Source organism: Saccharomyces kudriavzevii (genome assembly GCF_947243775.1).
Source record: "Saccharomyces kudriavzevii IFO 1802 strain IFO1802 genome assembly, chromosome: 1".
NCBI lineage: Eukaryota > Fungi > Ascomycota > Saccharomycetes > Saccharomycetales > Saccharomycetaceae > Saccharomyces > Saccharomyces kudriavzevii.
The window spans coordinates 202,835-216,969 of NC_079272.1; the positions used below are offsets into that span (position 1 = coordinate 202,835).

Here is a 14,135-nt window from a genome sequence, read left to right on the forward strand (position 1 = left end):
TCAGAAAGGACGGCTTAGCGAAGGCACCATAGCGGAAGAATATGTTTTTCCAGGTTTTTCGCGCAGTTTTTGAAATTTGAAATTTTCGTGGTTTTAACAGTTTTAACCGAAAAAGGGTAACGGCCTATACCCAAAAAGAAAACTGCAAAGGCGCAGCACGTGATGTTCACATGATCTTGATTGAACGTCAATGGGTCCAGCGCCGTAGTATTATTGCTGTCTTGCTCTATCTCCCACACTGTATCTGCAAAACTGAAGCGTGAATGTGTGGAAGTTGACATTGTTTGGAACAGAACGTGTCACTACTCTATTACAATTTATTTAGTTTATTTAATTTACCTAATTCAAATATTAGGGGCGGCTGTTAATACTTCGAGTTTGCCTTTGGGCCGCACATTTTCACAAGATATTCAGTAACGTCTAAAAGTTTGATGCCGGTCACTTGCTATTACTGGCCCGTTGATACATTGCGTTCGTATAGCCATTGGAATTTGAGAATTTCTTTATGGTATTTTCAACAAGAAGGAGCGGAATAAGTCAATAAACACTTTACAAGCTCTTCCGTTTGTCTTCCTTCAGCATTTATTCATGTTAACGGATCTTGTCAGATTAACTTCCAATGAAAGTAAAGAAGTTAAAAAGCTTGATAAGCTTTTTTTCTGTTTACATAGACTAATAAATATTAAATAAGCACGTTTTTCATGAAATTTTCCATGAATATGCTAAAAAAAAGTAAAAAAAAAGAGTAAAAGAGTTAATTGAATAAGCTTAAACGAAGCCGCGCAATCCTGACGTTCACACGTGGGTTGCTAACAGGCAAAAAATATATGGTTTTGGTCCCTGTTTTCGCAGGGATCTCAAACGTCACATTACCAAGTCGGTCATCTTGCCAAGCATGACACCCATCTGGGATAACCATAAACACCTTCGAATTATCAAGTAAAACATACATAAGCACTCATATTTCTTGAATTGAGTTCAGTTTGATTCTGACCCTATTCCTGGTATAACAAAGAGGAAGAACAAAAAAGCATAGACATACTCAAGAATACTAATGCTCAAATCAATTGCCTATTCAATTGTAGCCGCTTCTTTGGTTAATGCAGGTACCATTCCGTTGGGAAAATTATCCGACATAGACAAGATCGGTACCCAAAAAGACATCTTCCCATTCTTGGGTGGTGCTGGGCCATACTACTCTTTTCCTGGTGATTATGGTATTTCCCGTGACTTGCCGGAAGGTTGTGAAATGAAGCAAGTGCAAATGCTTGGTAGACATGGTGAAAGATACCCCACTGCCAGTAAGGCTAAGACGATCATGGCAACATGGTATAAGTTAAGTAACTATACCCGCCAATTCAACGGGTCATTGTCTTTTTTGAACGATGACTATGAATTTTTCATCCGAAACAGCAGTAATTTGGAAATGGAAACCACTCTTGCCAACACGGTCGATGTTTTGAACCCATATACTGGTGAGATGAATGCTAAGAAACATGCCCGTGAATTCTTAGCGCAATATGGTGATATGGTCGAAAACCAAACCAGTTTTGCCGTTTTTACCTCTAGTTCTACAAGATGTCATGATACTGCTCAATTTTTCATCGATGGTTTAGGTGACCGATTCAACATTTCCTTGCAAACTGTTAGTGAGGACGAATCTGCTGGTGCCAACACCTTGAGCGCTCACCACTCATGTCCTGCCTGGGACGATGATGTCAACGATAACATTTTGGAAAAGTATGACACTAGTTATTTGAGCGGTATTGCCAAGAGATTGAACAAAGAAAACAAAGGCTTGAACTTGACTTCAAGTGATGCCAAGAACTTCTTTGCCTGGTGTCCATATGAATTGAACGTCAGAGGCTACAGTGATATCTGCAACATTTTCACTAAAGATGAATTGGTACGTTACTCCTACGGCCAAGACTTGGAAACCTATTACCAACAGGGTCCAGGTTATGACGCTGTTAGATCCGTCGGTGCTAACTATTTCAATGCGTCGGTGAAGCTATTAAAAGAGAGTGAAATCCAAGACCAGAAGGTTTGGTTGAGTTTCACCCACGATACCGATATCGTAAACTATTTGACCACTGTCGGAATACTTGACGACAAAAACGATTTGACAGCCGAATACGTTCCATTCATGGATAACACATTCCACAGATCGTGGTATGTTCCTCAAGGTGCTCGTGTCTACACTGAAAAGTTTCAATGTTCCAACGACACCTACGTCAGGTACGCCATCAATGATGCTGTGGTGCCAATTGAAACCTGTTCCACTGGTCCAGGGTTCTCTTGTGAAATAAACGACTTCTACGACTACGCTGAGAAGAGAGTGGCCGGTACTGATTTCTTAAAGGTCTGTAACGTCAGCAGCGTCAGTAACTCTACTGAATTGACCTTCTTCTGGGACTGGAAAAACGTCCATTACAATGACCATTTATTAAAACAATAGTTAGTATAACTAAGTAATTTTGGAAACTAAATACCCGTATCACTTTTTTTTCGATGCTGCAGGAAGCATCTGTGAAATTTCCTGTTCCAATGAGGCTATCAAGCATATAAACTCATGCACTGAAGTACCCAGGGAATGTAGCGGTACCTGGGACACCGCCAGAGATAGTTTGTGCATGTTATTCTTTATTATCGAAAAAGAAACTTCACAATGTTCCAAGCCGGACAAAGCATATGTGTCGACAAGAGAAGCCCTTTCTGAGTAACCTGAAACGATGTTCGAAACACAATGATTCCTAGCTGGATCCACAAAATTTGATATGTTTGCTGAAATATCGAAACCACCCAACACCAATAGACAGTAAAATGTCATTTAGCTTTGAGCAGGCAAAAATTAAGCTTGATCGTCCGGAGCTGTGCTTTGCGTTAAAACTTCTATCAATTGCATCTTCAAATTCATACGCGAATAAGAACAGGTTGTACTGGAACCAGGGAACACCAGAAATTTTGTGGCCTTGCCCTGTCCGAATTATTATTCATCAATACTCAAAGATCCGTAAAGATCTACCTATCACAATTGTCACATTGAAGTATTAGAAATATTGCCTTGAATTTATTGAATTATAAAATATTCGTAAAATTGTTATTAGAACATCAAAATATGACACACTTGATAGGTCTGTGAGACTGATAGTGTGAGAAATATAATATTAAGGTGTGTAAGTTCTCTAGTTATCTCATAGTAATCTCAAGATAACGCTATTGGGAATGAAACTGTCCATTAATGATGGTGGGATGACTCACTTGTTAGAATATCACAGTTGTGCTTTATACAACCAATACGTGAATTGATCTGCTGTACATGGAATGGTAAGTCATTACTAGGCATGCTCAATGGATAGAAAACAGTGTTCCGCAACTAATGTATGCTCATATAATGCATAGACAACTCTAAAAACATCATGGGTGGCATTCATTCAATGTTGATGAAAACTGTTTCAAAGAAACAGAGTTCTTCAAATAATCATTTTTTTATGTGACTTTCTGGAAAGAAATCTTTCATCAGACAGTACTAATGATATCATTCATATTCTTCTCTTGTATCAATTAAAAAAATCCCACGAAACCATGAACTAAAATGCAACTCTTGTATAAGCCTTGTGAATTATTTCAGAACAAAATCTCAAAATTGTTGTGTGACTTTTGGTTCACGGCCATTTGAGCGACAGCTATGAAATATTACATTTATTCGCCATATCCTTCCTAAATTTTTCCCAAGTCTTTCCGAAAGGTGAATTAAATCCTTGTCTGTGAATTGATCAACAGTTAGGAAGTTGCAGGCGCCAGATATATGTCCAACCCTATAATTGTCTACTCGCAAATCAATAACTATAAAGTGATTATCCTTTGCCGCGTACTATCCATAAAGCTGATCAGCGGTCACTTGTTTGACAGTAGCGTCCGAAATTTGTTGAAACCTTACTTTCTTACCATATGTAATCGTGAAGATTCTATTTCTTAACTTATAGTACCCAGTTTAGTGCAATTGGGTTACACATCGGTTGAGTTGCGTACTTTTCAGAGAAAGCATTGACGGAAACATATTTGAGATGGAAAATATAGGGAGAGGCTTCATCGAGAGTAAAAAAATTAGCTTCTTGAGAACTTTCATTGAAGAGTAAACTTCTCCTTTATGAAACGCAATACATGATACCGGATATGCAGACAGTTGTCATGGATTGAAATCCTGCTGCCAATTACGATTATGCTATCAATCATCAGAATTGCGATGGTCAACGAAAGTTATTCAATCCTTCCCCTCATCACAATCTGATAGATGTTTCTATCGCCCTAGCCAGAAATAGGACTGTAATGATGCTACCACCTTTATGTGCCGCAGAATTGGGAATTTTTCATTCCTATTCTTGACGTCCGTATAAAAGAAGACAATTGATGTATTCCCTGGTTTTTGAATTGGCGTATATGTCTCTTTATAATGTTGGGATTAGCATGGCTAGTCTCATTTCGTGAAAAAGAAACATATTATTATGATTGATATGGCAAGATGTATTGCAATGTTCATTGCGTGGAATCGAATATCAAAAGGGGTTACGATGCTTTGTGTCATAATCGTTATCATAAATTTATTGCTACAGATATCATATGCTCCATATTGAATCTTTTTTTCTTATGTGATGACCGGAACCTCCTATAATCATCACACTTCTATTCATAGCGAAGTAGCCAAATCAGTGGGCGTATTCCTAGGTGTTGTTTTAGATGCATGATTTATTATTAGATTTGCGTAATTTGCAATTTTTGGGAAGAAAATATTCACTTCGTAAATAAACTTCAGATTTAATGGGATTTCATTACGCTCTCATTGTTAGTTCTATTGGCAACGGTCACGAATTTTTAAATCACATTGGATCTGCTTTTCTTTTTTTTGTTTTATACTAATTGAGGAAGGTGAATTAAAGTTCCATATATATCAATATGTGTATTTTGAAGAGGTAATAAATTAGAATATCACGTATATAGATATTGTTATTCTTTTTTCTTTTATCAATTTTTGCCGGAGTTTTTTATAATCTTTAACATGTCCGAAGTACTTCTTCAAACTATAATCGCCAATAACTTTACCTTATAGACGAAAAGCACTTTTAAGCTATCGATGTCAGCACACCTACTGCCTATAACATTTTATTTTCACTATTATAGCATATACCATTTTTGTAACCAATGTGTTGTTGTAATTCTCCGCAAGGCATATCCCAGATATTCTTATATGGCCCGTTTCTACTTCGTTGAAGCCTGACATCAAAAGAGCAATCCTGAGATAACTTTAAAACTACACACATCGCTGCAGTTTTATTATATCTTTCATCACTGATGCAATAATTAAGTGATGAAATCACATTATTACTAACAGCTGTGCTATTATAATCAATGCAAGCTGAATTTGATGCAAAGATATATTTCCATTCAGTACCGTTTCTTTCGAACTCATAGAAATCACTTTTTTGTAGGTAATTCTTCTGGCTTGCTTTGATCTTATTCATGTTAAAGTAATTCACAGTTAGCAACAATTGGTAAAAGACATTCTGTATTAGTGTCCCCATGTTATGATAAAGGTTCTTGTTTGCCTGTAGATTAACTAAATTTTCAAGTGTGTTATTAAAAGCCTTAGTAACATTGGTGATAACGTCTGGATACGAAAAATTCTTCTTACAATCACATGAATTATTATTTAGCATATTTTCAGTTGAATAATTCATTGAAAGAGCATCTGATCGGCCAAATAGCGCAGACTTTGCCGAAGTGCTATTTATTCGTGTACCACTATGAGAGAGAGTTACAACTTCAATACTCTTTTGCATACTATTTTCAAGGCATGCATAGCTGCTCAATAGAAACGTACCTAGGATACATAGCCTGAATAAGGGATGTATCATTATGAATTAAGTGGCCTGATAAAACAGCTAATAGGACTCCTTTTAATATTAAGTCTTTTCTATTTCCGAAAATCAACTTAAGAAGCGAGGCTATCTAGACTAGTCTATATGTGTAGATTGTCCTGGTGTAGCTGTGGTTATTATAGAGAGTCTCTTTCTCCTGATCAGATGTATTTTCTGGCTTTTAAGTGCTTCATCTGTTTTCTATTTTTTGGAAAGAGGTTTATGCTTCTAGATCACCAACTGTTGACCTATGGGCGTATATTAAAGAGGGTAAATCCGTCCGTATCGATAGGTTCTCGCTATAGAGACGAGTATCCGCATATCCATTTAGTAGCTGTAAACTCTGAAAATGTAGATGTACTCTTTCAATCTAAGATAAGCTCGAGAACAATAACTTGATAAGACATGCAGAAGCTATGACCCAATACTCATTTCATCTGTGTGCAATATCATCCCTTTCTTAGTGGATAAAATAATATTGCAGACATATGAACACCGCTATGGTGGTCCTCGTGTGGTCGATATTCTAAATTGAGGGTACGAATAGTGATTATTTTAAGTCAAATGTCATGGCTCTTCAAGATTTGCTTGACGACTTGAAGATGCTATGCCAAGCCACAGAAGCTGTGTGGAAGATGGCACTATACGTGATAGAGTAACACAAGAATTATGTATGTTGCACTTTTTGCATCGCGGTGCGACGACAGAAAAAACCAGAATGCCATCCTCGAGAATGTGATCCTCGAGAATACGATTGTCGAGAATTTATCAACAATTTAAATGATATTATAGAATATTGAGTCCACCCACAGGGTACGCGACTGCCAACACATGGTAGTTATTGCATAGTTGAATCTGGGTAAAGGAACAGTGCTATATTCCCCGGCAATCGTTTAGCGCGTACTGAATAAGGCTTAGACAATAGGCTTCTGAACGAGGGCCCACATCATGAAATCGGATCTTCGTTTGCCAAAAAGTGAAAGGTTACAGACCCGTAAAGGGTTCAACGCACCTCGACACCCCTAATAATCAGCATTCTTCCCTTCTGTACATACGAGAAATAAACGCATGCCAAGCGTGCTCTCACATGCAAAAACTATGCAAGCCAATTCGTTCAAGGACAGGCACATCTCCATGGTGACAATTAATATGAGTGTGAGAGATAAGGTGGGAAGAAGTATGCGATGAATGGTGAGCGTCCACTAATTCGTTTGTGTAGCAACAAACTGGTCAAAGAAATCGTATAAATAGAGCAGCTCTGATCATCTATCTTTGAGAATATGCCTTCATTCTTCTCTTTCTAGTTAAGCCTATATCAGCACTAAAGAAACAATCGAAAACAAACAAATACAATGGTCAAATTAACTTCAATCGCTGCTGGTGTCGCCGCTCTAGCTGCTGGTGCCTCTGCCACCACCACCCTAGCTCAATCCGACGAAAGAGTCAACTTGGTTGAATTGGGTGTCTACGTCTCTGATATCAGAGCTCACTTGGCCCAATACTACTTGTTCCAAGCCGCTCACCCAACTGAAACCTACCCAGTCGAAGTTGCTCAAGCTGTTTTCAACTACGGTGACTTCACCACGATGTTGACCGGTATTGCTCCAGACCAAGTGACCAGAATGATCACTGGTGTCCCATGGTACTCTACCAGATTGAGACCAGCCATCTCCAGTGCTCTATCTGCAGACGGTATCTACACCATCGCCAACTAGATGCTTTTACGAATGAAATCTTACGGACATTAGGAAGTAATGAAATATAAAAAAATATGATTTGACAGTGTATATAGTTGAATATGTGTATATTAATATTATAAACCTGCTCGATCAATTATAGTATTTTGAAACAGTGGTAGAATGGATTGCGGAATGAAGTAATTATGTAAAGCTCGCTCTGTCAATGCAATTTTCTCAACCAAATGGATGATATATGTTACGAGGTATGAGGGGGGGGGATATTGATGGATAATGGAAATGAAATAATGATTAGTGAAGACTAGGGAAGATTAGCAAATATTTTATGAAAAGTTGAAAGTAGTTAGAAAATATAAAATGACCATTTATTAAAACAATAGTAAGTATGACCAAGTAATTTTTGAAACTAAATATGAATACTAATTTTTTTTTTTGTGACTTTTGCTTGCGATAAATACGAAATCGCAATAACGATCACAGTCCAAAGAGGTAAGCACAAAGGCACAATACGTGATTACTCTATCATTCTTTAGCGAAAACGAAGATAGTAAGAGTATACGTGTAAGACATATGCAACGCCATCATTTAATGCAATAGACATGACATGCCGGTTCCATGAGGTGTACAATGTTTTAATATAGTGTCAGGGCAAGTACAAGATAATTATTGGCCAGTAAAATCTTGTGACATTTGTTGGGATTCCATTTTTGATAAGGTTAATAATGTTATGTATATAGAATATACTAGAAGTGCTCCTCATGGATTTAGGAATCCACGAAAGGGAATCGACAATTTTACATGATCTCATAGTTATTTCTTCCTTGATTTTATATGTCGTTATTCATTGATCCTATTGCATTATCAATCCTTGCACTTCAGCTTTCACTGATCTGATAATTTTTGTCATCTTCTTCACACCGTATATGATAATCATCTATTTACGTGATTGAACGCATCAATCAGCTGTACTAGTAATTGATGGATAGTTGATTATTGTTTCAAGATGATACAAGAGTAAAAGTATGAGGTGAAAGAAAAGTGCAATTGATTGACAGAGCGGATACTGTAGGATGACATAGTGGCACATGATATATAGATGATCGGTTGGCGGCGGTATTACATAATAACATCCGTATGAGTATATATCCTACCATGTCTGCTCTCTACATTGCTTTTTCATTCAAAATTATTGGTTTTCCTAGCCGCACGCAGGCATCCCGCGCATTTCTTTTTCTCGAAGAAAGCGGAAAAAAAAAAAACAAAAAGTATAAATAGTGGAGTCTTTTCCCATTTGACATTTAGTGAAAACTTCGACTAGAAATTTTTTGCCGAACATTTAACCGGAGAACCTTGGTGGCTTTTTTGATCAGTTTCGTGGGCTCGTACATTTTACTTAGTATGCTGGGAATTTTTTCTTCTGTATTCTATTCTATTCCTTGCCTTACTTTTCCTATTATTTCTTATTTATATAACTAAGTTCAAAAAACTTTCTAGCTGTCATAAACGCATTTCGTTTATAACAAACTAAAAGAAGTAAATATTTTCAGTGCAATTGGTAACAACCCAGAATACGTAAAAGCAATGGCCGCTATTAAAGACTACAAGACTGCACTGGAATTTACCAGGAGCCTACCGAGACTGGATGGTTTGTCTGTGCAGGAATTGATGGACTCCAAGATCAGAGGTGGGCTGACGTATAACGATTTTTTGATCTTACCAGGTTTAGTCGATTTTGCGTCCTCCGAAGTTAGCCTACAGACCAAGCTGACCAGGAATATCACTTTAAACATTCCATTGGTTTCTTCTCCAATGGACACTGTGACAGAATCGGAAATGGCCATCTTTATGGCTCTGTCGGGTGGTATCGGTTTCATTCACCATAACTGTACCCCCGAGGACCAAGCTGACATGGTCAGAAGAGTCAAGAACTATGAAAATGGGTTTATTAACAACCCTATAGTGATTTCTCCAACAACCACCGTTGGTGAAGCTAAGAGCATGAAGGAAAAGTATGGATTTGCAGGCTTCCCTGTCACGGAAGATGGCAAGGGAAATGCAAAGTTGGTGGGTGTCATCACTTCTCGTGATATACAATTCGTTGAGGACAACTCTTTACTCGTTCAGAATGTCATGACTGAAAACCCTGTTACCGGTGCACAAGGTATCACATTATCAGAAGGTAACGAAATTCTAAAGAAAATCAAAAAGGGTAGGCTATTGATTGTTGATGACAAGGGTAACTTAGTTTCTATGCTTTCCAGAACTGATTTAATGAAAAATCAAAACTACCCATTAGCGTCCAAAGCTGCCAACACCAAGCAATTGCTATGTGGTGCTTCCATTGGTACTATGGACGGTGATAGAGAAAGACTAAGATTATTGGTGAAAGCCGGCTTGGATGTCGTCGTATTGGATTCATCCCAAGGCAACTCTGTTTTCCAATTGAACATGCTCAAGTGGGTCAAAGAGAGTTTCCCAGGTCTGGAAGTCATCGCTGGTAACGTTGTCACCAGGGAACAAGCTGCCAATTTGATTGCTGCCGGTGCGGACGGTTTGAGAATTGGCATGGGAACTGGCTCTATTTGTATTACTCAAGAAGTTATGGCTTGTGGTAGGCCACAAGGTACAGCCGTCTACAATGTGTGTGAATTTGCTAACCAATTCGGTGTTCCATGTATGGCTGATGGTGGTGTTCAAAACATCGGTCACATTACCAAGGCCTTGGCTCTTGGTTCTTCTACTGTTATGATGGGTGGTATGGTGGCCGGTACTACCGAATCGCCAGGTGAATATTTCTATCAAGATGGTAAAAGATTGAAGGCATACCGTGGTATGGGTTCCATTGACGCCATGCAAAAGACTGGTACCAAGGGTAATGCATCTACCTCTCGCTACTTTTCCGAATCTGACAGCGTTTTGGTTGCCCAAGGTGTTTCCGGTGCTGTCGTTGACAAGGGTTCCATTAAGAAATTCATTCCATATTTGTACAATGGTTTACAACATTCTTGCCAAGACATTGGTTGCAAATCCCTAACTTTATTAAAGGAAAACGTCCAAAGCGGTAGAGTTCGATTTGAGTTCAGAACCGCTTCTGCTCAACTAGAAGGTGGTGTTCATAATTTACATTCTTACGAAAAGCGTTTACATAACTGAATGTTGAAATGGAATCATTAATACAATAATACTGATGATAATGTTATGTAGTGCTGCCCGTATGACCTCCTGTTCTTATTACGTTACAATTGTATTAATGGGGTGATATGTTTGTGATACTTCGCTAAAGTTGATATATGTTTATACCTTCTTATTGATAATCAGTATATTTTTATGTTTGGGTAATTTTAGTGGTGATTGTTGGTGGTGTATATATTAGCATATATAAAATAGGTGGTGGATATTTGTATAAAAACGTCATAAAGCGTGGAGTTAAGAGTATTTATATGATATTTGGGAGTGTTTAACTAATTATAGATATTAAAAAGTGGATAATCATGGGAGTTATGGGCTAATGGCACAGGGTATAAACCGCTGAGGTAAGGGCCGTGTTTAGTGATGTGATGAATGAGAGATGGAAAGCATGTGGTGGGGGTTAGAAAGCGTGGGGTACATGGTCAGGGTAACATTAGAGGAAGTTTCAACAGTCAGTTCGAGCGATGGATAGGGTAATAGCCAGGTGAGTGGTAGTGATGGTAGTGATGATAGTGATGATGATGATGATGTTGACGTAAGGAATCACGATCTAGCTTATATGTCATAATGTAGTAAAATTATTGGACCTTTCTATACGTAATATCTATATAAGATACGTAGGATTGCTACTTTGTTGATAGAAACTAAAGTGGCTTAAGTACTAGTGGATTGGGAGTTTGCCACTATACGTTCTTCTTGTTTAAACAATAGTGAAACAATACTCGTATCATGCTTTTTTTGGGTTATCACATTTAACACAGATGAGGATTATTGTATAAGAATGGATTACATCCCTTAAGAAATTGCCGTGCTATGTACGTTGGTGATATGGAGGAGTACGGTTAATGAAGGGCAGTAGTTGGATCCTATAAGAGAAATAATGATTAGTAAAGGTTAGTGATGATTAGTGATGATAAGTGAGTATTTTATGAAAAGTTGAAAATAGTGAGAAAATAAAAAATGGAGAGAGTAGTTATGGGAAAATGAGAGTAATGGTATTATATAGTAGCGTCCGTATGGATATATGAAAACATTGTAGTTTATTTTAAGGTGGCATTAAAAGTAAGAGAATGTGTCAGTTGGCAGGATGATGGTAATATTCATGTTCCGTGTGTGATTATGGTCATATTGAATATTGTAGGGCAGGCCGTTGCGGAGTGGAAGTTGTAGTGGTATATTCAATAGCGTCCGTGTACGTATGTAGTTATATCATAGTATAGCGCATGGAGTGGTGATATTGAAAGTACAGGAACCTTGAACTTGGACTGATATGGTAATTATTTATGTTCCTGTGACGAGTGAGTAGCATGCGGAGGATGTACAAGAGGAAAGGCGGTAATGGTAGAGAAAGAGTATGATGATAAGTAATGGAATTGAGTAGAGATTAAAGTGATTGTATTCGTTTATGTAGCACCCGTGTGCGTATGTGCTGGTGTTATGTTAAGAATATATTGAGAATACTGTAATGGCGGTTTATTGAGGTGATGATATTGTGTATTCTATGTTAGCAATGATATGCTGATGGGAGCAGTATGATGTTAGAGAGTGGAGGGCATGGGGGTGATGTGATGGTGGTGATTGTATTGTATATATTAGTTATGTTAACAATGGCGTAATGCAGAAGCTGATGTATAGTCAAGGTGTTAGAGTATTGAAGTACTGAGTGCAGTTGTATGGTCCACAAGGATAAGTGATTAGTTGTAGATAGTTAGATGTGACAGAAATGGGTAGAGATAATAAATGGCACAGGATATAAACTGTTTAGGTGAGTGCCATATATAGTGATGGGGTGTGGTATGGCAGTATTCTGTAGCGTCCGTGTGGCTATGTGCTGGATACGACATTATGATTCAATGGGGGAGAGCCGAGTTAGTTAGCAGGATATAAAGTGTGATATGGTGATGGTCTAGAGTAAAGTGATTGGTGTATGTTTATTGTTTACGATTATTGTATATATGGGAGGTAAATGGAGTGTAGTGTTTAAAGGATATAAAGGAGGTGTGGTAATGACGAGTGGATGAATATGTTGATTAGAATGCAGATAAGGGGTATGAAGTGTTAGATGTGAGATAGTATGAGTTTGGTGTAATGACATTAGGTATGAACCGCTGGGTGTGCCAGGTGGTAGTATCAAAGTAAGGTGATGGTAATTGAGAGATACAGAAGAGATGAGGAGGTGGTGAGTGGGGAATATGTTATTCAGCTAGCAGAGATGAGATATAGATGGATAAATGTGGAATACAGTGAGTTTAATGTGGAAATGGCCCTGGGTATAAACCACTGAGGTAAGGGCCGTACTTAGTGATGTCATAGATGAGAGATGGAAAGCATGTGGTGGGTGTGAGAAAGCGTGGAGTACATGGTCAGGATAACATTAGAGGAAGTTTCAACAGTCAGTTCGAGTGATGGATAGGGTAATAGCAAGGTGGGTGGTAGTGATGATAGTGATAATCATGATGATGATGATGATGGTAGTTAATGGTAGTGATGGTAGTGATGATGGTGATAGTTAATGGTAGTGATGGTGATGGTAGTGAAAATGTTAGTAGTGGTAGTGGTGATGTGATGTGATGATGGTAGTGCATATTATAGAATGTTGATATATGGTAAAGACTGTGAAGTATGGAAGTATTGAGTGCTGTTCTATAAGGATGAGGTGTGGTATGGCAGTATTCTGTAACGTCCGTATGGCTATGTGCTGGATATAATACTATGATTCAATGGGGAAGAGCCGGGTCAGGTAGGAAAGGTGGGTAGTGTGTGTTTGTTTACATTTCTTTCTAAAAGTTTATTTATTTACGTTTTTTTATCTCCATTTCTTTGTTTAGGTTCATTGTATGTATGGTAGGTAAATAGAGGGTAGTGTTTGGATGATACAGAAGAGATGAGAAGGTGATAAGTTGGGGATATACTATTCAGGATGCAGAGATATGATGTGGATAGATAAATATGTGAAATACTAAGTTTAATGTGGAAAAGGCCCTGGGTATAAACCACTGAGGTAAGGGCCGTATTTAGTGATGTGATGGAATAGTGATGGTAAGCATGTGGTGGGGTGAGAAAGCGTGGAGTACATGGTCAGGATAACATTAGAGGGAGTTCTTACAGTCCGTTTGAGTGGTGGATAGGGTAATAGCAAGGTGGGTGGTAGTGATGGTAGTGATGATGGTAGTGGTGGTAGTGATGGTGATGATGATGATGTGATGTGGTAGTGATGATGATATTGTTAGTAATGGTGATGGTGGTAGTGGTAGTGATGATGATTATGATGGTGATAGTAATGGTGTAATAGTGATGGGTGCTAGCTTTAACTTTAGTAGTGTGGGTGTGTGGG

The 14,135-nt window shown here is 38.1% G+C and overlaps 4 protein-coding genes across 4 annotated transcripts; 3 read left to right on the top strand and 1 right to left on the bottom strand.

Moving 5' to 3' along the window:
* Positions 1-1,054: 1,054 nt before the first annotated feature.
* PHO11 (acid phosphatase PHO11) lies at positions 1,055-2,458 on the top strand (the record flags this gene model as incomplete). The annotated part of the gene is made up of 1 exon (XM_056232373.1): positions 1,055-2,458. The coding sequence occupies one exon, from the start codon at positions 1,055-1,057 to the stop codon at positions 2,456-2,458; it is 1,404 nt and encodes a 467-aa protein (XP_056085894.1).
* Positions 2,459-5,150: 2,692 nt separating this feature from the next.
* On the bottom strand, positions 5,151-5,912 carry SKDI01G0930 (uncharacterized protein; the record flags this gene model as incomplete). The annotated part of the gene is made up of 1 exon (XM_056232384.1): positions 5,151-5,912. One exon carries the CDS (start codon positions 5,910-5,912, stop codon positions 5,151-5,153), a length of 762 nt encoding a protein of 253 aa, XP_056085895.1.
* A 1,355-nt stretch (positions 5,913-7,267) lies between these two features.
* Positions 7,268-7,630, top strand: SKDI01G0940 (SRP1/TIP1 family protein; the record flags this gene model as incomplete). Its single annotated transcript, XM_056232395.1, has 1 exon — positions 7,268-7,630. One exon carries the CDS (start codon positions 7,268-7,270, stop codon positions 7,628-7,630), a length of 363 nt encoding a protein of 120 aa, XP_056085896.1.
* Positions 7,631-9,193: 1,563 nt separating this feature from the next.
* On the top strand, positions 9,194-10,765 carry SKDI01G0950 (IMPDH/GMPR family protein; the record flags this gene model as incomplete). The annotated part of the gene is made up of 1 exon (XM_056232406.1): positions 9,194-10,765. One exon carries the CDS (start codon positions 9,194-9,196, stop codon positions 10,763-10,765), a length of 1,572 nt encoding a protein of 523 aa, XP_056085897.1.
* Positions 10,766-14,135: the final 3,370 nt, after the last annotated feature.